This window comes from Onychostruthus taczanowskii, unplaced genomic scaffold (assembly GCF_017590055.1).
Source record: "Onychostruthus taczanowskii isolate IOZ18803 unplaced genomic scaffold, ASM1759005v1 scaffold18, whole genome shotgun sequence".
NCBI lineage: Eukaryota > Metazoa > Chordata > Aves > Passeriformes > Passeridae > Onychostruthus > Onychostruthus taczanowskii.
In genome coordinates this window covers 4,255,604-4,279,936 of record NW_024499017.1, presented here as the reverse complement: position 1 = coordinate 4,279,936, position 24,333 = coordinate 4,255,604, and the positions used below count along the sequence as shown (strand labels likewise).

Sequence of the window (24,333 nt, the reverse complement as noted above, 5' to 3'; positions counted from 1 at the left end):
AAGTGTTTTGGGCTGACACTCACCCACTCGCACCTTTTTGTTTTGTTTGAGGTGCCCAGGTACCTCCCTGGCCTCCCTGCTGCCCCAGTGCAGGACTCTCAGAGATCCTGTGTGCCATGGGCATAGCTTAGATGTCCCAGAGGAATCTAAGATGCCACAGAGGCCTCTTTGTGACTGAATCCCTGCCAGATGCCAACTCAGGTGCAGAAGCTACCTCCAGGTTGGAATCTATGTAGTGGCTCCCTGAAAAAATGGAAAAAAATTAAAAAATTGAGCATATTCAGTGCCTGGAGGTTTAGGCCAAACAAAACCTGGGAATGTGTTCCCCAGGAAAAAGATTCTGAGAAAACTATGGTAACAGCTCTTATATTTTAAACTGTAAATCTTGACATCTGACCTCAGTAGCTGAAGAGTTTGAGCAAAAAATATCCAATGGCTTGATTCTCAGTTGAAGGTCAGGATTTCCAATGCACAGTGTGTTTAAAAACTTTATGATAAAAAATGGAGAAAACTATGTTACTGAGGTGTGTGAGTCCCAGTTTTGCCCACAGAAGAACAATGGAAAAAGGCAGAATGAGACTAACTAGCCAGTTTTCACCTCCTATCTCCCCATCCTGACCACAACACCATCATGTCTTGCTATCCCATTATGTTGCATGCTGCCCTGTGGAGTTTTTCTGGCTTCTCCCCTGGTGGGGGTCAGTGGCAGGGAGTGAGGCCTCAGGGCTCTCTCTGTTGCTGGTGTGCACAGCTGTGCCAGCAGCCAGCAGGTTGGTGCCCTGTGTGCCACAGATTATCCACAGGTTTACCCTGTACACAGTGGTGGCCTAAGCTGCTTTGTGGGTTGTGGTTCCTGTTCAAGCCAGTGCTGGGGGCTGCCAGCCTTCTGCTGGCCTTGTGCCCATGGCAGGAGTCCCCCCTGGGTCTCTTTGGCCACTGCTTTTCACTCCTGGTGACTGGTCCCAGGCTGCCAGGCTCTGCCCAGCTTCAGCACCACCCCTGTGCCTTCTGCAGCCCCCGTGCCAACCTACAGCCCAGCTGCAGCTTGTGCTTGTCAGACATCACTTCCATCCCTCTCTGCCTTCTCCTTCTCCAGTAGATTTATCTGGATGGGTTGAGAAGGGGTGCTTACTGACACAGCTCCTGTGCCTTGGTCTGCAGCTTTCACCTTCTAGTGTTAACTCCTCAAGGAGCCTCTAATGAGATGATGGATATCATCATGAGATGATATGCAGTCTCTATGAGATGATGGATATCTCAGTCTCTGCACATTTTTAGAGTAAGCATGGAAACGTGATTCAAACACAGGGTAAATCCACTCATCTGATTCAAAAAAATAAAAGGAGGTCACTAAAGAAGAATTAGTTTAAATGAAAAGTAATGGAAACGTCAATCTGAGTACATTGTGCTAGGAAAATTTCCAAAATGGAGCATAAACAACTTTCTCAGCACCAAGTTACCCTGCCTGGGGCTGCTTTTGTTTAACAGTTGGTTAGTACTGCCACCACCAGTTTTCCATCCTCTTGTCCTCTTATCCAGTGATAATCACTGGCTAGCTCAACTTGGGCCATCCAGAAATGGGACCAAAGGCTAGAGCACTAGTTGCATGGGAAGCTGTTGAGAATGGATTACTGCCAAGGGAATGATACCATGAATAAGAAAATGGAAATTTGAGTGTAAAATTATCTATTTAGTCTTTGTCCATGGCTGTGTCTTATGTCTGGATTTTTTAATTGCAGCTAAGAGTGACTATAGTATACTGTGTAGCCTTAACAGCTTTGGTCTGTAAGATTTCTTAAAAATGAAACATCTAAATCTCTGTGAGGGTCATTAAGACCCTGGAAGAAACCCAAAAGGAATGTTCAAAATCTAGATACGAGATGCTTATGGATTGGAGTCATACACTTCATTCCTGGCACAGGACTGGTGTAGAGTTAGGGGTGGGGAAGGGCAGACTGTCAGAGCAGTCCTGTTCATCCCAGAAAGTCAGTCTGTAACTGGTGTCCAAGCACCATCTCAGGTTAGAAAGAAAAGGAATTTCACCAAGGATGCTTCAGCAGTGGCTGGTGAGCTCCAGGAGGGCTTGTCCTCTTAGGTCTGGCAAGCAGATTTACCTTCGGTTTTCCAACAAGTCAGCCCTTTGTCTGATTGGACTTTTTTCTAACCAGGAATTCCAGCCGCTTTGTAGTTTAATTCATTGTTCAGTACTGCTGTTCTAGGAAATTTATGAACTCTTTGATGCTGTCTTCTCCTTCTGGAAAGGATTTAAGAGTGGGACATTGTGTCAAGGTAGGTGTTCTTGGCACAACAGTCAGTAAATAGGATGTTTCTTGCTAGCTACATGATTTGTGGTATGTTTTCATCTTCATCATCATTTTTAAGTGTCTGCGTCCTTCTAGTCCATTACACTGCCTTTGCCAGCAGTGTGGAAGTGAGCATGTTGTAGCTGTGTTCCAGCTACTTTCCTCACCTAGGCTGGGGTGTGGGGCACTGGGAAGGCAGGAGCTGGGGGAATGGGGAAGTTGAGCACAGCACAGGAGGTTGGGAATGCCCCAGTTCTGGGTAAGGTGGAGAAGAACTGAAGTTTCAAGCTTGATCTGCACAGGCAACTGCAACTTTTCACAGGCTGCTGGAGCATTCTGACCGTGGTGAGGGCAGCATGTTGATGCTGGAGTGTTAGTGAAGGAAGAGTGGATTATATTGGGAAGGCTTGTCTCTGAGATGGAGTATGGAGATAGACAGCAGAGTGAACAGCAGCCAGCAACCTGCCTACATGGCCAAGAAGGCCAATGGCTCCTGGCCTGTATCAGGAATAGTGTGGGCAGCAGGATCAGGGCAGTGATTCCTGCCCTGGGTTGGCACTGGTTAGGCTGTCCCTGGAGTGCTGTATCCAGTTCTGGATCCCTCAGTTTAGGAGGGATGTTGAGCTGCTCAAACACATGCAGAGAAGGGCAGCAAGGCTAGTGAAGGGTCTAGAACACAAGTCCTGTGAGGAGTGGCTGAGGGAGCTGAGGGTGTTCATTCTGGAGAGAGGAGGCTCAGGGGAGACCTCATCACTCTCTACAGCTCCCTGACAGGAGGATGCAGCCAGGTGGGGGACAGCTTCTTCTCCCAGAAAACCAGCAACAGGAAAAGAGGACACAGCCTTAAACTGCTCCAGGGGAAGTTTAAGCTGGAAGTTCTTCATGACATGAGTGATTGAACATTGGAATGGGCTGCCCAGGGAATGGTGGAGTCACTGTGTCTGGAGGTGTTTAATGAAAGACTGGATGTGGCACTCAGTGCCATGGTGTGGTTGACAAGGCAGTGTTAGGTCATAAGCTGGACTCCATGATCTCAAAGGTCTGTTCCAACCTGGCTGAGTCTGTGATTCTGTGAACCCCTGGAACAGGACACGTCTCAGTGCATTGGTATCACCTGTGTACATTTGGGGTGGCAATGCTAGCATGGAAGGAAGGTCCTCCGCTGTAACTAAGTTACTGTTCATCGGCTAACGTGTTTTCATGAGCACTGTTGGTTTGCTTTTCGTACCTGCTAATGTGATATAGTGAAGGCTGTTTGGTGCTGTGCATGCAAAGCTAAATTAGGCCTGGCAGGCAGCCCAGGAAGCCGTGCCACGTGTCCCAGCTGCTCACGGCGCTCACCGTGTGCTCCTCTTCCCCAACTTTGCTCCTGCACATTTTTCTCCAGCTGCTTGCAAACAACAGAGATCTTGTGGCCAAGAACTTCCTCATGGTTTGGCATAGAGCAAACAGATAAAGTTTAGGAAGAGGATTTCTTGCAAAGGTAGTCTGAGTTTGCAATTCATTTTTTTTCCCTTTTTTTCCCTCATTTCAAAGACGAATGTGCCAGACTCCTCCCTCCACAGGTGAAGTCAGCAAATTGGTGGAGACATTACAGAGACTGACTTTCAGGAAAAGGGGGGAAAATTATTTTATTTTTTTCTAATTCTGAGCACCATTACCCCTCACCTCTGAACCAAGAAAGACTTTACGTGGTGTCATAATTTAGCAAATTACTTCCTCAAAGGAAGGTCAAACATTTTACCATTCGATCAATAGGAAGCGACTTACAAATCATGTGTATTGATCATTGTAATCATTCAGAGGAATGTAGGGCAGACACTAAAATCACATGCACTTAGTCTTAATTGCCCACATTAAAGCAATTATGTCCCAAAACTGTCATTGTCTAATGCTATGCACACTACCCAGCATGGTAACTTTTAGCCATACATATTTAATCATGAATCAGCCTCTTAGGTCTATTGCACTAAAGACTTACAATATTGCTGTAATTATGCAAATATAACTATGTATTTTTTCATCAATGTGTAAAATGATGTTGCATTGGGGAGACGAGTAGAAGAAAATAAACCCCTATATTAATGCATCTGGTATTTAATACATATATTTTACGGCTGTGCTATGCGTTCATGACACAAGTACTTAAAGTGACCTTAAATTGCTAATGAACAGAGAGCCTTTGTAAAAGCAGTCACAAGTCAAGGACTTGTAGATAAAACTTGTTGAGAGGCACATTGATGGTAGCCTTGTGTCAGGAGAGTGCTATTTGTTTGAGGATGTTTATAAACATTATTTTCCAGAGGATCATTTCAGCTAAAAGTGTCTCAGACAAATACCAATTGGTAGAATTGAAATAAATGCTTTCTGATCTTGTTAACATAAGGTGGGTGCCTTTTTTCTTTTGTCAAGGAAGCCAGTGTGTTGTCTCAGGAAAGTTTTGTTTTGATGAACTAAAGATTGGTCAGGATTATATTCCTTTTACCATTCCAGAAACTATTTCTAAAGTGATATAAAAAATGAACAATTCTTGGTATGTTACATACCTTGTATTTTGCAAACAAGAATGTTTGAAATCACAGTTCTTATCTAATATGGAACAGCCAAATTTAAGAATTTCTCAGAAAATATCAAGGAGAGTAATTCTCCTGCCTTCCTGGGCTGAGATCTAGACTTGACTCAGTCAATTCCCAAGCAGTTTTCCAGAAACATAATCTAATAGAGCCCAGAACAGAACAGGTCATGGAAAGAAAACAATACAGGAGAGACTGCATTGTAACACAAGAGAGCAAAAGGAAGGATCATCTACAGCCTGCTTTCACTTCTTGACTCGCCTCTGAAGGAGTGCAGAGCAGGCTGTGCTCTGGCTCTGCATGCAGAGGCACAAAGGGAAGGTGCAGAGAGGGAAGACAGGCTGCTGGGATTGCCAGGTACCTCCACATTACCATTTCCTGCCCCTCTGAGCCTTATTGGAGCCTGAAACATCACATCATCTAGCAAGTGTTGACCACATCAGCAGTACTGCAAAATGTTCTTGCACCTTCTCAGTCTTCAGCACGGTGGGCTGCTGACACACAGGCCTGAGGGTACTTCTGAGAAACCTCAAAAGGTAATGAGACATGCTGCCTTTTTGGCAACAGGATCCAGATAAGGCATGTGCATCTTCACTGGGAGACGTGCAAGCTGCAGATCTCTCAACAAGATTCAGAGCTGCAGGAATGGGGAACTGTGCATGGAAGCTAAGAGCTAAATTATTCCATTACTGGGAAGATCTCCGACTCCAACTCTCAGGCAAACTTATTTTAATAAGTTTTTCAAAATGTCAGCAACATTTCTGATCTTCTGGGGGTCTCAACCTGTTCAAAGCAGCAATGTGTAGTGCATAAGATACCCTGTAAGTCACACGTGTATGCAGGTGGGCACTGAATCACAAGTAATTTAGTACGGGCTTTTAAAAGGGAGAAAGTAAGTAATTTCTCTGAGAAGCCCTTAGCTCCCGAAGAGTGATTCGAGCATTAAATACCGAGCAGAGGAGAAAGCTGTTTCAGTGGAGGAAAAAGAACATAAAATGTATGAGCTCAAAATGGTTGCACCAAATCTGATCAGAGTACCAACCAGGTTACATGCTGGCCCTGGATAAGGCCAGTTTGGGGCATCTTCCCTGTGTCTCCATGCACAGCTGGGTGGTGAGGTGCTGCAGCATGCCTGATTGCTCCGGAATCCCAGCACTTCCCGCACTCGCTCGTTCTTTCAAGTAGCAATGAAGTTGTTTGGCTGGATCCTTTATGAAAGTTAAAATTGGTTTATCATTTTCTTTTTGCTTCTCACACCTTATCTAGTTTCTACATTCTTCCCACTTCAGTAGTCAAAGTGATTGAAAGCCGAAAACTGAGCAGATCTGTCCCTGCAGCAACTTTCCTCGCGTTTCTCATTTACTGTTTTATCAAACGGGCTCTTTGTCTTTGCAGTCCCCTGATGTTGCCTCTGTTACACGGTGATATTCTTCAGGTCATGGGGGTTAAAAGGGGGCTAAAAAGGAGATCATATTGGACTTGCTTTACACAGACATGTAGCATTAGACCCAACGCCCAATAGAGGAAAGATATACTACTCCTATTTGATGAGCAGCAGGCCAATAAATTCATTAATCATCATTTTATGCCTCATCAAACACTACCCAAGTTCCTCCATGGGAGTTATACAAATTAGCCACTGAAAAGGCAGTAATTTTAGTTTAGCTAGGTAAGTGCTTTTTGATTGCCTTCCTGAACAATGCTTCCCTTGACAAGCTAATAAATCAGCCCTTTCTGAATCAGAAGTGCAGCAAGTGCGAACAATAACTCCACATAGTTTCTCCGCTGATTTCAGCTGGAAGGCCTAAGAGGATGATCTGGGATCAAAGTCTCTTACTTTATTGCAGAGCAAAAGCTTTCTTTATGAAGAAGAGCTACAGAGAAATGAGGGAAGGGGGATTTTTTTTAATCAATTAATGAGAGGAAAAAGTCTTGAAACAAAAAGGAGGCCTAAGTCTCCGATTGCAGGGATGCTGGGAGGCCGGCAGGGCAGCTCGGGCAGGAGCCAGCCCTGCCGCAGGTGAGGCTGGAGGCATAAATCGAGAGGCTGTGGAGAGTTACAGATTACCAGGGCGAGTCAGAATACAGACTGTATTTAATCTGCGACCAATTGATTCCTTGAGTGTTTCAGGTATTTGTAGTGTAGGTTTAGATTTGTTAGGTGGCTTTACAGTGGGAAGCCTTGAGGCTGTACTGTCTTATCTTTTTTTCAAATTGCTGCCTTTGACAGTATCATTTTTTTTAACTTGGCCGTAAATCATTTCACTAATCAGCTGTCACCAGCCAACATGCATACATTGGCATTCAGCCGGAGAATTTGTTTTGGAAGGCCTTTAGCAACAAAAACTATGTTTGTATCAATAACCGTCTGTTAATGTCTCATGCATACGGATGTAGAACACGGGGAGGAACAAGGGGAGACGGCAGTAACGGAGAACAATTTTGGTGGAGGGAAGGAAGAGGGGAAGAGCATTAATTGCCACGTAGGGCGCAGCCTCTCCCCGCCCGCCGCGGCTTGGGTGAGGAGCTACGTGCGGGAGCTGCGGCCCCGCCGAGCCGGGCTGCGCGGCGCTGCGCGGGGCCGGGGCGCGGAGCCCCCCGCCGGTCCGCCGCGGTGGAGTTCGGTGCTTCCCTCTCCCCGAGTCTAGACCTGAGGTATTTTAAGTACAGTGTGTCTCTTCTCCTCTTCATTAACTTTCCCTCCACACATCACTGCATGCCTCTGAAAATAACTTGGCAAACTGGGAGCCGTTTATCTCTTTTATCTTGGGACCTGATCCAATTAAATAAGTGCACATTTACATTTGCATCCATCAGCCATGAGCGTGGAGAGGTCTGTGGTTAGCTTTAGGCAAATAAGAGCCAATTTCGGGGGAAAAGAGGTATCAGGACCATGCCGCTCCCTTCCCGTCGCGGACGCAGGGGCGAGCCGAGCCAGGACGGGCTCGGGGCAGGATGCGGCCCCAGCCGGCCCTCGCCGGGCTGCCCGAGCAGCACCGCCGCAGCAGAAAGAGGTGGTTATTGCACAAGTGCCTGCATCAACCCGAGCCGGGCTCCCGGCACGCTGCGAGTTCGCACATGCTCTAATTATAACAGATGAGTAACGCCGTGCGGAGGACATTTATTTTCTGGTAGTTGGAGGTGAAGAGATCCTCGGCTGAGGAGGCTGGAAGCGCCCGGCGGGGTACGACCCCGGGGAGTCGCTGAGCACCCCCGCACCAGCCTCCTGTGTTCGGCCCCGCCGAGGTGAACCGGCAGAGATTTCCCTGACACAAAAGTGCAGAAGGAGGCGAGAGGGGCTCGGGCAGCCCCGCCCGCCACGGGCGCCCCTCGCCTGCAAACTGGCCATGAAAACAGCGCAGGTTGCTCCCGTTGAGTACCGGCTATTTAGCGAAGGCGGCCGCCCCCCAAAAGAGGGGGCGGGGAGCGGGATGCAGGTGACCCGGCGGGGAGCGAGATGCAGGTGACCCGGCGGGCCGCGCCGGGACCTAAAGCCGCACCTCCTGCGCGGCTCTCCGCGCCTTTGCGACCCCCGCTGCCTCCTGCCCCTTGCGGGGCCCGGCGCAGCTCTCCCGGGGGACTCCGCGGCCGCGCAGGGAAACGCTTCTGCCTTCGGGAGAAAAGTAGAAGCGCCCATGTTGGAGGGTGCTGGGTGCAATGAGGGAAGCCGAGTAGGTCTTAGGTGCCGGGGCTGCAGCCGCAGCCTCGGAGCAGGGGCAGGGACCGGAACGCCGCTTTGGGACTGCCGGGGGCGGAGGAGGCGCCTGCGGAGCGCTCTCGGGCAAGAAAAGGCAGAGCCTGCGCAGGAGCCTCTGCCGCGGCCGCCCCGTCGGGCAGGGCCGGCACCTCGGCCAGGCGCGGCCCGTTCATCCCTCGCCGGTCCCGGGCGAGTCCTTTGCCTGGCAGAGAAAGGTCCCCGGTTTGAGTCGGGCCGCGCCGCCGGGCCACCGCTTCCGCGCCCGCGGAGGCGCGGTGGAGGAATGCGGGGACAATGCGCCATCTGTCACCGCCGGGTCGCGCCGCGGCCGGGAGCGCCGCCGAGGGCGCTGATTTATGCTGAATGCGCCTTAGAAGATCTCGATGTAGACTTTGTCTTTCTCTGTCAGAGCCAAGTAAAAAGAAACAGCTGGCCTGAATTTTTAGCACCCATAATTAATTAAGAGCTTCATTCCTGGGATTTGATGATTCAATAAAGCAAGACCCTTATTCCCCTATGTGATTCCAGTGAATATCTACTCCACTCCAATCCTTTTGGGTCCCAAGATAGGGCAGATTAACACTCTTTTTCTGTGGGAGAGAAGGGGAAAAAATGCCTCAAGATTGCATCTGAGGCGCACACAAAAGGTAAATTCAAAACTGCCACTTGTTCTCTGCAAAGGCTCCTTATTCTCCGCCATTGATGTATTTGTGCCAGGTTTTAAAGAAACCAGAGGGGGGATGAGGAATTAACATATTGCTCATTTGGAAAAACAGCCGGTTCTGGTTTTGGTAACACTTGTTCCCTTGCCAGCCACAGATGTCCTTACTAATAATCGTGGCAGGTCACAGAAAGAGGGGAGCGGGAGGGGGATGGCGGGGAGGGCGGGCGGGCTCCCCGGCAATCCCGTGCGGCTCCAAGCCTGCCCCGAGCCAGGCTGCTGCTGCTGGGGCGGGCGGAACACTGCGGAGCCGGGCTGAGGAATACCCGCGGCTGCGCACCGGCGCTGGGCGCCGGCCGGACCGGGCCGTGGGGACGAATTTTCGGATGTTTTCTTTTAGGTTTTTTTTGTTTGGTTTTTTTTTTTTTTTTTTTTTTTCAGTTTTGGGTTGAAGTTCCTTTACTTTTCCCTACTGCAAACCCCTGTGATATTTTTTATTCGTCTCCTTTAAACTTGCTGATCGTGTGATTTCCCATGTTTTCTTGGCGGAGGGGCTTTCACCTCCGCCAAGAAAACATGGGAAATTCCTGGGCACGGCAAGGGAAGATGCTGTTCAGAACCTCTCTCCAGGGCGGGGGAGGTGTGTGGGGGGAGGTCCAATAAGCCAATTAGACGCGACCGCGCCGTCCCGGCCGCCGCGGAGGCTCCGCGCCGAGCGGGAGCCCCGTAGGTTAATCGTGACAATTGGAAAGGCAACACTCGCGGGGAGAGCAGCGGGGGGGATGTAAACACGGTCCGGGGTGTTGAGGGTCTAAATTAGGATTTGTTTTGTTTTTAAGCGTGAAGGAGGAAGCAGCAGGGCTGCGCCAGGCTCCCCGCCTCTCTCGCCCTCCGTTCCCGTGATTGAGAATCGGGGCTGGAGGTACAGGGGGCTCCCTGCCGGAGCCCGGGGGCTGTGCTGGACCGCGCCCCCAACTCCGTCTCTTTGCTTCCAGGACTGAGAGAATTTTGCCATGGATGGGATGAATGGGACCAATGGCTGCAGCCCTGGGCTCGCAGTCCACCTGGGGTCGGTGCCGTCATCCCGGGCGCGCTCAGGTGGCAGTAGGCCCATCGAAACGGGCACGGATGAGCTCGGGACACTTGCCCGGGTTTCTCCGGGGAAGCTTCATCCTTCCCCGGGGTCAGGAGGCTTGGCGGGGACGGGCGAGGAGGGGAACATCGCCCCGGCTCCCCGAGGCGAGCTGCGCTCCCTGCCCGGCGCGCTGCCGCTTTCGGCCGAGAGCCCCCGCCTGTCTCCTCTAGGGTCCCGAATCCTCGGTCTCCGGACGTGACCTGGAGACTCAGCTGTTCCTGCGGCCCCACACGTGGGCCCTGCCGGGCCAGCCACACCAACACGCTTATCGCCGCGCTGGAGGGTTTTGGGGGGATGTTGGACTGTCACCTGCGGGAGAGGGCGGCCCCTCTGCTGCACCCCGCTGCCACCTGCGCCTCTCGACTCACGCCGTCCGGGCGGGCGGCGTAGGGGTCGCGGCGCCCCCGCCCCATCAAGGGCCGTGCCGTGGGGCCCGGGACGGGAAGGGGAGGGAGTGGGCACGGAAAGGGGCGAGCGGTTTCTTCCGAGAGCGGAGGCTGGGCCGTTCCCACCTGCACCCCTGGGCAAGCACCTGCTGCCAGGCGAGCTGCTGAAAACCCAGGCTGGAGGAGCCCACCGCCAGCCCCGCTGGGAACCCTCACCTGCCCAAAAAGCTCTCCGGAGCGGTGGCGAAGCCCTCGCTCCCCAAACCTCCGCGGGGCAGCCCGCGGCCCGGGAGGGCTCCGCTCCCAGCGGGAGAGTCGCTCCCGGCTGCTCCGAGGGCTGCTCCCGAGTAACCTACGGCAGCTCTAACTGGCAGCAGCAGGCGTTATTTTTATTTTATTATATCCTCATTCTTTTTTTTTTTTTTTTAACAACAAATTAACATGCCAGAGGCAAAAAACGCTGCCCCCTCCCCCCTACTCTGTTACGGGAAAGAAACTGGTAAATTCGTGCTTATGTTAAAGAATGGGTATACAGTATATCTCCTGTGGCAGGGGAAAAGGGTGATGAATAAAATTGTTGTATGAAATCGTTTGGGCTACAATAATAGTTATGGTTTAAAATAGGCGACAGGCTGCAACCTAAAGGAAACGGTTAATTCCCTTAGGAATTTATACATCAAACGAAAACCGTATTGAGATGGCTAATAGACCTATTCAGAATAGCTCGGAGTATAAGGAGTAGGGCTTTTGAACGAGGGAAGCTCCTAAGCTGCTTTGCAAAATAGCTTTTTCAGAGATCGCAAGATCAGCTGTGGAAAGGTAGCACGACAATTAAAAAAAAAATCCATAGCTAGATGAATAATTGAAACCTATTTATTTTGAGGTTAGTCGTTCCTCTGCGGAACCTGTTGTCTGGGGAGCGCGGTCCTGAGGGGCTTTGTCGCTCCCTCTAGCTCAGGGCGCTGGGGAGTTTCCCGAGTTCCGCCGGAGGCGATCTCCGCCGGGGGACGGGGCCGGCCGAGCCCGGGCGGGAGGCGGCCCGCGGCGCTTTGCCTCCAGCCCCGCACATCGGGGCTGATTCTACCCGGGCCAGCGCTACGCTGCCCCTCGCCGCCAGAACTTTATCCCATTTTAAACAAGGCAGGTGAGTCCAGTAAAGCTCACTGCTGCGCAAAAAATACGTCTTCCTGCAGATCTCACTGACTGGAAATGAAATATCCAACGGAGGAATTCGAGCGTTTTTTTTTTAAATCATTTTTTTTATCATTAATAAAACGGCAAAATAACATACTATTATCCCAGGAGTATTTGATTCTTTGCACGTTCAGTTGAAACAATTTTGATTTTAAATCAGATTATCTACAAAAAAAAAAAAAATCGTATAACCAAGAACATAGACTGCATCTTTAAAACTCAAAATACAAACTAGTATTTAAATTCCCGTAAAATGTAAATATGCATGAATAAACCTGTTACAGCTAATAAATGGCTCTGACAAAGTTGAAGAGATTACAAAATAATTATCTGTCTCGTAAAGAAAAAAAAAAATCCCAGCAAACGGAGGGGTGTCTCGGCACCAGCCCCAGAGGTCCCAGTCATACTCCCATCACATCAGCAGTGTAGATGTCAGCGTACCGCTGGCACCCCCAAAATGCAGCCTGAACAAGGAGGGACCCGTTCCCGAAGCCGGGTGCTGGAGCAGTCCTCGCCGTTATTTCTTTGCAGGGTACCCGGGCTGCTCGAGCAACCCCACAAGCGGGAGCTCACTTTTGGTCGGAGGTTCCGCGCTGGGGAGCCCCTAACCCGCCCGAGGGCCCGCTTCCCCTGCCTTGGGCTGCGGAGCGGCAGAACGGCGCGGAGGGGGCTCAGGGCGCTCTCTGTCCCCGCACCCAAGGGATTTCTGGTGGCCGGGATGGCCCCGGCGGCGCGGCCCCCGTCCCACCACCAGCCGCGGCTCTGCGGCCTCTGCGCGGAGCGGAGCGCGGCCCCGCGGGACTCCGCACGGCCGAGCGGGCGGCGGGAGCCAAACCCGGGCCGAGTGTGACACCTACCTGCCAGCGCCGGCAGCACCGCGCCCGCGGCCGGCCCTGCGCGGGGCTGCGCGCCCGCGGGCCCCGCCGGGAGCGCCCCAAGCCGCGGGCCGGGCACAGCGGGGCTGCGCGCCGGGGCTGGGCAGCGGGGGAAGGGAAATGTGCCCCCGCCGCACCGAGCGCCTTTGCCCGTGCAGGCGGCGGCCCCGGCTGCAGCCGCTGCACCGCCGCTGCAGCGACGCGGGCTAAATCTGGCAGAAAATCGAACTCATTAGCAAAGTTCACCAGCTGATTGCTTTGCATAAAACACGACACTGATTGGAAGTAATTAGGTTAAAAGATGGGACTGCGCTTCGATTTGGTGTTTCTAACAAGTGCTTTTGTGCGTGGCCTGATTTAAGCCTTCACCTCTGGGAACTGCGTCCCTCCCGCACCCGGCCCCGTCCCGCTGCCGCCGCTCGCCGCTCCCGGCCCCGCGGGCGGCTCTTGCCTCCGGAGCCCCCGACCTCTTAAAAATTCCCTGCCACTTCCAAAAAGGCTTCAGGTACTAGTGTGAGGTCCTAAATGGAGCCCCGCGTCTCTTTTAAGAAATGCTTTTATTATTTCGCAGCTATGCACGTATCTGCCCGTTGCAAAAAGAGAGTGGGTTTGATTCTGTTAAAAATCTCTTTTAATTAAATATTTGCATTTTTACAAAGGCGGCTGCAGGTTTGGGTTTTTTTAAATCTAATACGTATAACCTATTTCCTTTTTTTGTCTCGTTTTTGCATTATAGTTTAACTCACACCCAAGGAAAAAAAAACAATAGGCATAAAAAATTAAATTAAACTTGTATATATATATTTTAAAACTATGAAACAATTCGGAAAAAGACACAGAAATGTATATATTTATATTACGAAAACAACATTAATGCCTGTACAGTTTTCTTGATTTCATAATTTACTTCAAAGATACTGGTTTATCAATTTAAATACAAAAAAGCTACATTAAATATACAGAATAAGATTTAATACAAATCTTTCTTCTTTGTGTGTGTGAGAGAGAGCGTGTCACTCGTTTGCTTTTCACTTGCTTAAGACATTTCTGGGCGGTTTCCACCAGCCATTTCAAATAGACTCTATAAACTTTTGAAGAGGGGCTGGGAGGGAGGGGGGAGCTGGTCTTTTTCTGTTTGTTTTGTTTTTCTTTTGGTACTGGAAAAATAACTGCCAAAGCAATTTATTATTTCTCTCAAATAAATTAAAAAAGGGGAAAAAAAAGGAACAAAACCACAGTCCCAGGAGGGGTAAGGGAGGAGAAGCCGATATTAAATGTTGGACATACCTTTCTTCAGTTCGTAAGGTGAGTCTTTGCAAAGGTCTACTTGGGACTGGCTCCTGATCATTTTAGAGTCTTTAGCCAGGCTCTCGGCTCTGCTGAGGACAGTCTGATTTAATCCATTGAAGTGGGCGCCGGGGGCGGCGGCGGCGGGCCCGCCGGCGGGGTGCCCGTGCAGGGCCCCGAAGGAGCCGTAGTTCGTGTAGCCGGGGTAGAAGGGCGCCGTGTAGTAGAGCGGCCGGGGCAGGACCGCCCCGTTGGGGAAGGGGCACTGCGCGGCCGGCGAGCGCGACAGTCCACAGCAACAGGCCCGCGGCCCGCCGGACACGGTCCCAGCGGGGAAGCGCCGGGCGCCTTGAGGGGGACGGGCGGCCCGTCGAGCCGCTCCTCCGCTAGCTCTTTGCAATCCGAGTCGCTGAGGCCGCTCTCGGCCTCCCGGGGACCGGGGGACTCCTGGAGGCGCTCGCAGCCCGGCGCTGCCTTGGGATCCGCCGCTCCTGGTAGGGGGAGAAAGGACAGGGGTGGGGGGCAGCTCTCGGTCTCGCCCTGCGCCCCCAAACCCGCCCACACACTTCGCCGCCCACCCTTCGGTCCCCGCCGTGGCCAGGCCCGCTCCGCTGCCCGCCGGCTCCCCCCGCCCCGGCTGCATGCCCGGGGGAACAGGCCGCCCGCCACCGCCGCACCGGGCCGGGGGCAGCCCCGAGGGCGCGGCCGTGGAGACCCGGCCGAGCCCGCTGTCCTACCTGTGTCCGGAGTCCCGGGGTCCCCCTTCTCCTCCAGTTTCTGGGGCTCGTCCTCGTCGTTTTTCTCCAGGTCGATGTTCTCCTCTTCCTCCTCGTCCTCGCTGCGGTTTCGTGGGGTCCAGGTCATTTTGTTCTCCTTCTTGAGCCGCCGCCGCGCGTTGGCGAACCAGGTGGAGACCTGGGTGAGGGTCATTTTGGTGATGATGGCCAGCATGATCTTCTCGCCCTTGGTGGGGTAGGGATTTTTCCGGTGCTCGTTGAGCCAGGCCTTGAGGGTGGCCGTGGCGTCCCGCGTCGCGTTCTTGCGGTACGCGGGGTCCCCGTAGGGGTAGGAGCCGAGCGGCGCCGCGTACGGGTGGTACCCCAGGGAACCGGCCATGCCCGGCGTGTGGTCGTAGGGCGAGCCCTGGGGAGAGAGGGGAGAGGGCCCGGCGGGGCGAGGTCAGCGGCCGCGGGGCGGCAATGACAGGGCAAAGACAGCACCAGGGCCTGCCCGCAGCCCCTGCCCGCACCCCGCAGCCTCTCCCCCGGCGCCGGGCCCTGCCCGGCTTGTCCTCCGGTTCCTTCCCGGGAGGAAAGGCCCTGGGGGCTATCCGGGGCCCGTAGTCTCTGACCCCAGGAGACCACCGGCTGCTTGCAGCAATCCAGCGGTTCTCCCACAAATGCAGGAGCGGAAAAGCAAGTGGGCAGCGCGGCGTGGGGGCGGACAGCGGCAGGGGGACCGGAGCCTTCCCCCCGCGCTGCGATCGCCGCAGACAACCTGCCGGGCCCAGGCGGCCGGGCGGGCTGGGCCGCTCCTCCCTGCCCAGGGACGGGAGGAAGAGAAAATAAAAGGGAGAAGAAGAGAGAAGAAAAGAAGATAAAAGAGAAACAAAAAAGGGGAGAAGAACGGCAAAAATAAAAAGGTAAAAGAAAAGAAAAGGATACAGAAAATGGAAAGAAGGAGCTGTAAAACTCTGCCCTAAACATAGAGGAGAAGCTGAGCCAAAGTCACCGGTTTTTCGGGGGAACTGAGGGGCGTTGGCTGTGGCCGCAGCTCTGCGGTGTGGATGTCCCGCACTCGGACTGGCCCCGCGGTGCCCCGCGGGCGCGCACGGCGGCGCAGTGCCCTACCTTTCCTTCCCCTTCCCTTCCCCGCGCAGCCCCGCGGAGCAGCTCGCAGCCATGGCATTAGAGCTCTGCAATGTTTAAGCCTAATTATCGCCGGGCAGGGGAAAGTTGCCTGGATTTATCACCCGGATTTCTCCCATCGCCGACCCGTCCTGAGTTCATTCCCTTTTCAATCACAACAAGCTAATTGTTGCAGAACTATGATTGGTGTTTTTTATACATTTAATTTTATTTTTTTTTTTTAAGGGAATGAAACCGGTCCCCGCCTGCCCTGGACATGCTCACCCGGGCCGTGCCGGCGGCTCCCCCCGCGCCCGGCCCTGCCCGCCGCTGCCGCCAGCAACAGTGTGAGGCAGGGCACGGCGGCGATGCGGGAAAGTTGGGCGGCGAGGCGAGGAGCCGCGCTCCCTTTTGTCCCCGAGATCTCAAAAATAAAATGGGAACAAAAAGCAGGCCCGGGAGGGGGGGACAGGCGCCCACGGGATGCCGTCGTGCCCGGCGCGGTGTCGGCTGCCCGCGGCTGCTCTTACCACGTAGGAAGTGAAGGCGGCGGCGGCGGCGGCGGCCGGGTCGGTGCCGTACTGGAGGTGGGAGTTGTAACCCGGGGAAGGGGCGGTAAAGGCGGTAGATCCGGCATAAGGGGAAAAAGCGGAGCCCGAAGAAGATCTCCCAAGTTCATCGGTCCTGGGTCCGGAGATCACGCTGGTGCTGTACGCCGGGCAGGAATAGAGAGCCAAAGACGCTGACGGCTGGTACAAGTAACCCTGAGGATACGACATGGCCAGGCGCGCACATATACCCGGGAGCCCAAGGCGCCGGGAGGGAGCCGCCGCGCTGCCGGGTTGGGGCGGCTGCGGCCGGGGCTTCGCGGGCGCCTCTCCGCCCTCGCCAGCTGGGCAGAGGCGGCACCTTGCTCTGCGCCGGGGCTGCTGCTCCGCTTTCGCCTGCAGCCGGGCACCGCTTCCTCCTTTTTCTCCCCCCTTTGCTTTCCCCTCTTTCCCTCCCCCCCTCCTCTCTTTCTCTCTCTCTCCCCCTTGCACTGGGGGGCTTTTTTTTCCCCTTTCCTCCTCGCTCTCGCTTTCCGAAGGGTCCTGCCAAGATGCTAAGTTGGAAATTGCAGCTCCTGACGCCTTCAGCACGGCCCGGCGAGGCTCCTCCTTCGCGGGGTGTTGTCAGTGGAAGGACTGGCAGGACCCCGCTGGGCTGCCGCGGCCGGGCCCAACCAGCGGGAGGGCTCCGCGCTTCCCGGGCCCTCCCCAGCGCTCAGAGGCTCAAGTGCGCCGGCTCCTGGATTGCAGTCACCTCCGAGCCATTTAAGATCAGCTCCAACTTTCTGCATGTGCTAAATACCGTGCGGAGCCGCGTTGCGCCGGAATGCAAGCCAATCAGTATATGAAAAAAAAAATAGATCTTTAATAAGATTTATTAGCCGCCCGGCTCCCCCTCTTCACAGCCGCCCCTCCTCGTGCTCTCTGCCCCTGCCCCTCCCTCCGCTAAATCATTGGAGGTGGGATATACGGTGGACTGGTGGTGCTGTTAGTTTTCATTTTCTTAACAAAAAAGGAGGTTTTCGTCGGGGAAGAGCCGCAGCCCTGTCCCTGGGCGGCTCGGCCGGTCACTCCCGCGGGCAGGGGCCACCCCGCCACCGGACCTGTTGCGGCGGCTGTGCGGGAAGAGCGGCGGCGGGGTCCGGCCAGGAGCGGGATCAGCTTCGCGGAGGGCTCGGATTTAGTCTTTCCCAGCGCCGGCCGCAGGAGAAGGGCGATCCGGAGGGGAGTGGAGGGGGCTGAGATGGGTCCGCAGACACCGCTCAGAGCGAGGGTTTGCCCGCGGATCTAAGGAACACACCGGGTGTCCTCCCCCCGCCCTCGGCTCAATGAAGGGTCGAGGCGAAAGCAGATTAAAACCATATGAACCGGGATAAATCCCTGCCGATCAGAAGATGTAATCTCCTGTGATTTCACCAGATATATTTCTCAATAGAAACATATCCCGATTTATTTCCTTCTCGCATATTTTTTTCCTTGCGGTTGAGGAAAGGAGCTGCTCCAGCGGCCGCGGACCCCTGGCCATCGGGATCCGCCGTGCCTTTCTCGGTCGAGGGAGGGGGGGATAGCATAAGATTTATATTTTCAGAATTTATTTTATTTTGTAACTTTCGCATTTCCCGACCCTAATGCTCTCGCCGCGCTCCCCGCGGGACGTACGCGGAGACGCGAGGAGCAGGGGTGTGTTTTAAAACGGGCAGGCCGGGGCAGGAGCTCCCCGTGTCGCCGTAGAGGCGACACCGACGCCGCCCCGCTTTCTCCGTCCCTCCTTCCCTCCCTCTCTCCCTCCCTCCCTCTCCGGGGCTTCGTCCCGGCGGCTGCATCCACAGCCCCCCAGCCGGGCGCAGGCTGGCACTTGCCGAGCGGCCGCGCTGCAGGGCCGGGGCTGGGCGGGAAGGGCGCGCTGTCCCCGCTGCCTTCGGGGGGACGCGGCACGACCGAGGCCGGCGGGGCGGGCGCTGCCCACCGTACAGCAGAGTTGCCCCCGCTGCCGTGCCCTGCCCTGCACTACAGTACCCATCAGGCCGCGGCCCCGCCAGGCCCGCCCCCGGCCGTCCCGGCGCATGACTGGCTGTTCCCCCGCCGGCGGCGGGCGCTCCGCTGCTTCCACGGGCCCGCGGACCTGTCCCTCAGCGCGGGGTGTGGAGGGGCGGTGGCAGCACGGGCGCGGTTGCGGCGGAGCCCGGAGGCGGCGCTGACAGGACGGCGCGCGGAGGCGCTGCGGGGGGCGCTCTGTGGCGGCGCTGCCCCGCCGCGGGGCGCCCCCTGACGGGCGGCGCGGTTCGGCCCCAGCCCCGCGCTGGGCCCGGGACTGGCGGAGCCGCACCGGGCTCGGCTCCTCCTCGGCTGCGGCCGGACCGCGCTCCGTCTGGCCGTTCCCTCCTCTGTCCTCTTGCATTCCTCTCGCCCCCTGTTTTGTTTTTTGAATTTAATTTTTTAATGTGCGGTGTGCGGAATTTCGTTTCTTTAAACTCCGTGTGGTTCTGCCCCGGTAAACGGGACAGGTCGGTCCCCGGCTCGCACGCTCCCTTACATGCTCAATCCACACAGGTGTGCACTTTCATCAGTTTTCGACTGCGCAGTGTCACCGGTATTTGTCCCCGGCTTCATTATAGCGATCGCTCTGGAGCACTGCATTTCTTTCTCCACTCGAAAGCTCTTCTGTCATAATCCTCTGACAATCCCCCTTGTTCGGGGAGTGAGATATCATCTGGTCAAGTTTTATACGTTTAACATTCATTTTATATGTGAGTAGAATAACTAACTGCTTTTCCGTGCTGCTTTCTTTGTAGGAAGAAGCAGAAGTTTTAACCATCTTCCCATGGCATCTGACTTTTTTGAAGAGGAGGTAAGGTTAACGTCATGTAAAATTACCCTCTTTATTTCTGATGTTCCACTAATCTTTCTTCTGTAGGCATACATTTTGGAAACTGTGGTGAGTTCATGCATACTTTCATGCCTTGCAAACATAATACCAGAGCTGATTAATAAACGGTAGTGATAGGACTCTTATGCCGTCAGGATTGTAAGTGCCTATCAAACTGACATTCTCACTACATTATGCCACTATTATATTCTTTGCAGTTTTAAAAGAACTGTAGATAATTATTCAAGATATTGAAACATTTAGTTTATAGTTCTATTGCTGTGGTTGTCACCTTCACTTTATATCAAATTTGAGACTCATTTCTTAAGGATGTCTCTATTTTCTGCTTTATTTGCACATTGATAGCTTTACTGAATGACTAGTCACAGCAACTTTTTCCTCTGATAGCAGCATATTAAAATGTGAAAGCTTAAGACTAATCTGCTTTGCAGGACTTTTCAACCACTTGATGGAAGGGAAATAAGAAGTTTGTTTCAAGGCTCTTATGTTGTTCATCAGTGCTGTTAACAAACGTGGGGCTTGAGGATACATTTGCTGCTTCTCTGCATTTTTGCTGAAGGTATGTGCATTTGAAGGTATGGACGAGTTCTTGGTATCAGGAGTTTGTGTATTTTGCAGCTGCCAGTGAAACTATAACAGTGCAGGTTGATATTAAAATTCTGGACTTTGTGTATTTTTCTCATAATTTTTTGTAAGATAAATTGTTAATGCAATAGGAAAAACACTTGCCCTTAAAATCTTATTTAACAGTGGGAAAGATTTACGGTCTGGCTATGCACTGTTCATGTAATTTAAATTTAGGCATGTGAATTTAGATTCAGCTTCTATAGTTAATAATTGAAATCCCTGTTTTATAGCCTTCAGTCTGATCGTTTGGGTCTTTGGGTAGTTTAGTAGCTGGACTCCAGTAGGGTTTTTGGTATGAGAGGAACTTGGATTTGAGATGACTGTACAAAACGTGACCCAAAATACAGCAATGTTTGAATTTGCATATTTGTTTTTTCTACACTGGTTTCTTTTGCATGATTTCATTTAGATTGTGCAAACGGGGTAGAGCATAAAGTGGCTTAATAAATCAGTGCATGAACGTACAGTAGGGATCAGCTGAGAATATTTTCTTTCTGGGAGAAACAAATGAGAAGAGGCAGAATGATCCTGAAAGTAACAGCAAACTGTGGTTTGAAAGTACAGCTATTGGTAGGCTCTAACTCTAAAAGGTTTGGTTCCAGGTGGCTTATAGTGAATAGAGTTAAACTTGGCTATCTTGGATATGATACACCTTAATTTAATTAATTTAATAGCTACTTTTTGTTGAAACTTTAAAATCTAACGATCCTGTTTTTATTGCAGTCTTTAAAGATCTAATCGTTCTTCTGTGTGTCTGAGATGTAAAACTTAGTGCAAGGAGAGGCAACAGATTGGTTCCGTCATACGATTTTGTTGGGTTTTTTTGAGAGTACTTAAAAGATTATGATGGATAATGCTGTCTTGCCAAAGAATGCCGACACAGGTGTTCATCATTATCTTAATTAAGATCCTGAGAAAATGTCATCTTTCGGCATGAATTATGAAGGGAGATGCATTAGGAGATCATTTCAACTTTTTTTTTCTTTTTACAGCGGTAGATGAGAAGGAGGCTGTTTTCTCAAAACCTTTTTGATATTTCTTTATCAGAATACCTGACCTTAGACACTGGATTTGTTTCTCCAGTTCAATTTGGGACAATATTGCCCAACAATTATGTATGTGACGCTAAAGAGGATCATCTTAAAGAAAAAAAAAATTAATTAGCAATTCCTCTACAAGATACCCTGTTTCATTTAAAGCTGTTCTATTAAAAAAAAAATAAACCTGTGAGACTCGGATGGTAGTGGAAATTGCTGCTGGAAACATCTGATAGGAGATGTTTCATACAGTATATTTTAAAGTATTAACAACTTATAAGAGAAAAATAAATACATGTGAATATTCATTTTTTTTAATTATGCATGAAGAGAAAATTTTCTTTCTCATCTTTGCACTACCATAGAAGTCAAACTAATTAGCATGCAAAGAGGAGGGAGGGGCCTGTGTCTTTCTGTGTTAAATCAATACATTATTACCTGGGCAAGAGCTAAAAAAAATGCGTGTAAAATATTGGCTGTAAAACTTAGGAGCCCTTTCCTGCCGACACTGCTGCTGCTTCCCTCAGGTGCAGCGCTGGGAGTTCCAGGCCAGCAGTGCAGTGGAATGCCCGTGTTTTGTGGCTCTGAGCCTGGGTGAAGGAGGAGCTCTCTGAGCAAGACACCCTCAGCTGCTCTGTTGTTTCCTCTGCCTGCACTTCCTTTGCCCGGGATGCTCCTTGTTCACACTCTCTGTGTTTGGGTCTGAGAGCGAGGTGTAAACTCGTGAACACCTAGAATTACTCTTCTGTGCCTAGCATTTGGGTATTAGGTAGGTTACAGTTTTGTTTTTCTCTCCAAGCCTTTCAATTTTAAATCACTTCTTGTCTGCAAAAGGAAGCCTGATTATCAGTTCCAATCTTTTTATTTTTTTTAAATTGCTTCAGCAGCCTTTTTAGTGTGTGGAATGAAATACAGAAGTGCAGCTGACAAGTCTTTCAAGCACCTAGTTGTTGTACTGAGCATGTAACTCCAAAGATCTTGACAGTATCATGGGAGAACCTGAAATTGTATTTCAGTTTCCTTGAAGTTTCCTGTAATTAACTTAAATGGCATTATTTGCTTGGATTTGTTGGCATAATGTGGACTAAGTTAAGAATGTCTTTAGGGTTTATTTTACTTACAGTTCCATGGACATTTGCAGAAAATAGACCCTGAGTGAAAAATGAAAAACTGCTTTCTTTCATGTCTAGAACAAGTTTTTCACTTAAAGCAAGCCACATCTACTGTTAGTTGGCTCTTATGGCAAATGAGGAGCAGCTCAGTGGGAAGGATGGCTGTGGCTCCCTGTGCTTTTTTGTGGGATGTACATGAGCCCATAGCTTCCCTCATGGTGGCAAATTCCCTTTTGCCTGCAGGTGCTGCAGCGTGGTGGGAGCCCCTGCAGCTGGAATCTGGCCTTCAGTGTGGGTGTTAGAGATGAGTGTCTTAATAGCAGTGTTGTGTTCCAAAGATTTTGTGCTTTATCTACTTTACTTACATATATTTGCAGTCCTTATGACTGGTGTTTGTAAGAGCTCAGCAGTACCTCTCTGAGGAGAAACATAAAGCCAGGTGGCCTTTCTGGCCTTACACCCAAGGAATTCTTTTTAACAGTTCATAATTTCTGGGGTTTTATTAACATTAGGGCTTTTTAGGCTGTATTCCTTAATGTGGGTAGTGCAGATGTAGATGATTCTTGAAGCTGTTTTTAACAGATTAAAGTGAATGTATTTGTAGAACCAGCATATTTTTTTTTCTCTATTATTAATTCATTGCTTAAGGAGAAAAACAAACAGCTGGACCTTTCAAGGTGAATATGGATCACCATAACAGAGTTTTCTGTACTAATAAACATGTGACTGATTACTTTGCTGCTCTTCCTGAAGGAGATGCACCTTTCTGAGCAATTTCTTTCTTCCCAACAGAGCAAAAATGAGGTTTTTCTTCTTGTAAGCACGTATTTTTCACAGTATTTTTTAGCATTTCTAGTGCTGATGAAGAACACAGCATTTACCTCTGAAATATTCTCTGCTGACATCTACAGAAATTTTCATGCCCTTCAGATTTAATTTTGTGTAAAATAATGCATGGTATAATACGTAGGTCCTGTGTTTTCAATTAAGCTGTGTTAGGTAACTATGCTCTTCTTTCATATCCCATAGCAAAGTATCAATATCCAGATGGCAGTGTGCTGGGATAAAAGATAGCTACAGGCTTGGCTGCTACTGTAAAGCCAAGAACAAACATTTTAGCCTGTGTGATAAATAAAACCCAGGTTGAGACTCTCGGCGTATTGGAGTTGCACTAAATAATTCTACAGTGCTGTTTATTACTGGTTTCATTGGATAATATGCAGCTGTAAAACCTGCTTGAAGCTTTTATTAAGAATACTCTGTCATTATAAAAAGGTGTCTACGACTTCTTTATGATATTGGCAGTGTGAGAATTGCTTTGTTTGTGCTGACTTTCTGGCTTTTATCTAGGAGGGACCTTGCTGTCTCCCAGCTGCTGTGGACATTAGGTTTCATGGATGTCTCTTGGGAAGAGGACAGCTCTGCAGAGCCTAAGTTTCAAAAGTAATTTTAAAGGTATTTTTTTCCTTTATGCTTTTTCTTAAGTTTATTTCAGTATTTAATTTATTGCTTCAGTTAAAGTTCAGGTGATATTCCCTGTAATATACACTGTGCTACTGTGTCCCTAAGTAAAACTTAAGCTGAGGTCATCCAGGTGGTTCTTTGGGCGGAGGCTGCAGAAGGGTGGAGAGACTTTTAGGCTGGCTGAGAAGGGATTGGAAAACTTAATAGCAGGCAAGGGGCTAGACCTGGGTTTGTTTTCTCCTTGCATTTCTGGCACATCCTGTGACCTGGATTTGTTCATGTAATCTTGGCCTCAGTTTACCTAGCAGGAACTCTGCTTGTCTCAGAAATGTTCAGATGTAAATTGGTGTCCATGCTCATATAAATGTTAGACTGTTGTACTTTTGAGCAAGTGATTAATGCTGTCAGTGTTTCATTAGCAAAATGCAATTAAACTGCCCTGTTCCTCAGATCTTTGATTTCCATAGACACCTGTTTGTGGTTCACCTCTTGGAACATGCAGGATTGAACACCATCCAATGGGATGTGGCAGTAACATAGTGTCTGTGGAATTTAACAAACATACAGGGTCAATGGATGAAGAAACCCTTGCATTGCTCAGTCTGTAATCCATGTTTGTCAGAGAAACATGCTGCTGAATTAGTGACAAATACGGTATTTTTGTTCCATACCCCATTCTCCCTATGTCCCTTTTCTTTTT

The 24,333-nt window shown here is 50.9% G+C and overlaps 1 protein-coding gene and 1 long non-coding RNA gene across 2 annotated transcripts; one reads left to right on the top strand and one right to left on the bottom strand.

Annotated features, from left to right (window-relative positions):
* Positions 1 to 14,219: 14,219 nt before the first annotated feature.
* Positions 14,220 to 16,933, bottom strand: IRX5 (iroquois homeobox 5). Its single transcript, XM_041400849.1, has 3 exons — positions 16,489 to 16,933; positions 14,849 to 15,254; positions 14,220 to 14,602 (listed from the first exon to the last, which is right to left on the bottom strand). Exons 1-3 carry the CDS (start codon positions 16,735 to 16,737, stop codon positions 14,220 to 14,222), a joined length of 1,038 nt encoding a protein of 345 aa, XP_041256783.1. The 5' UTR covers positions 16,738 to 16,933.
* Positions 16,934 to 19,301: 2,368 nt separating this feature from the next.
* Positions 19,302 to 23,618, top strand: LOC121334082. The gene is made up of 3 exons (XR_005952398.1): positions 19,302 to 19,354; positions 19,825 to 19,952; positions 23,520 to 23,618. It is a non-coding gene; the product is annotated as an uncharacterized LOC121334082 (long non-coding RNA).
* Positions 23,619 to 24,333: the final 715 nt, after the last annotated feature.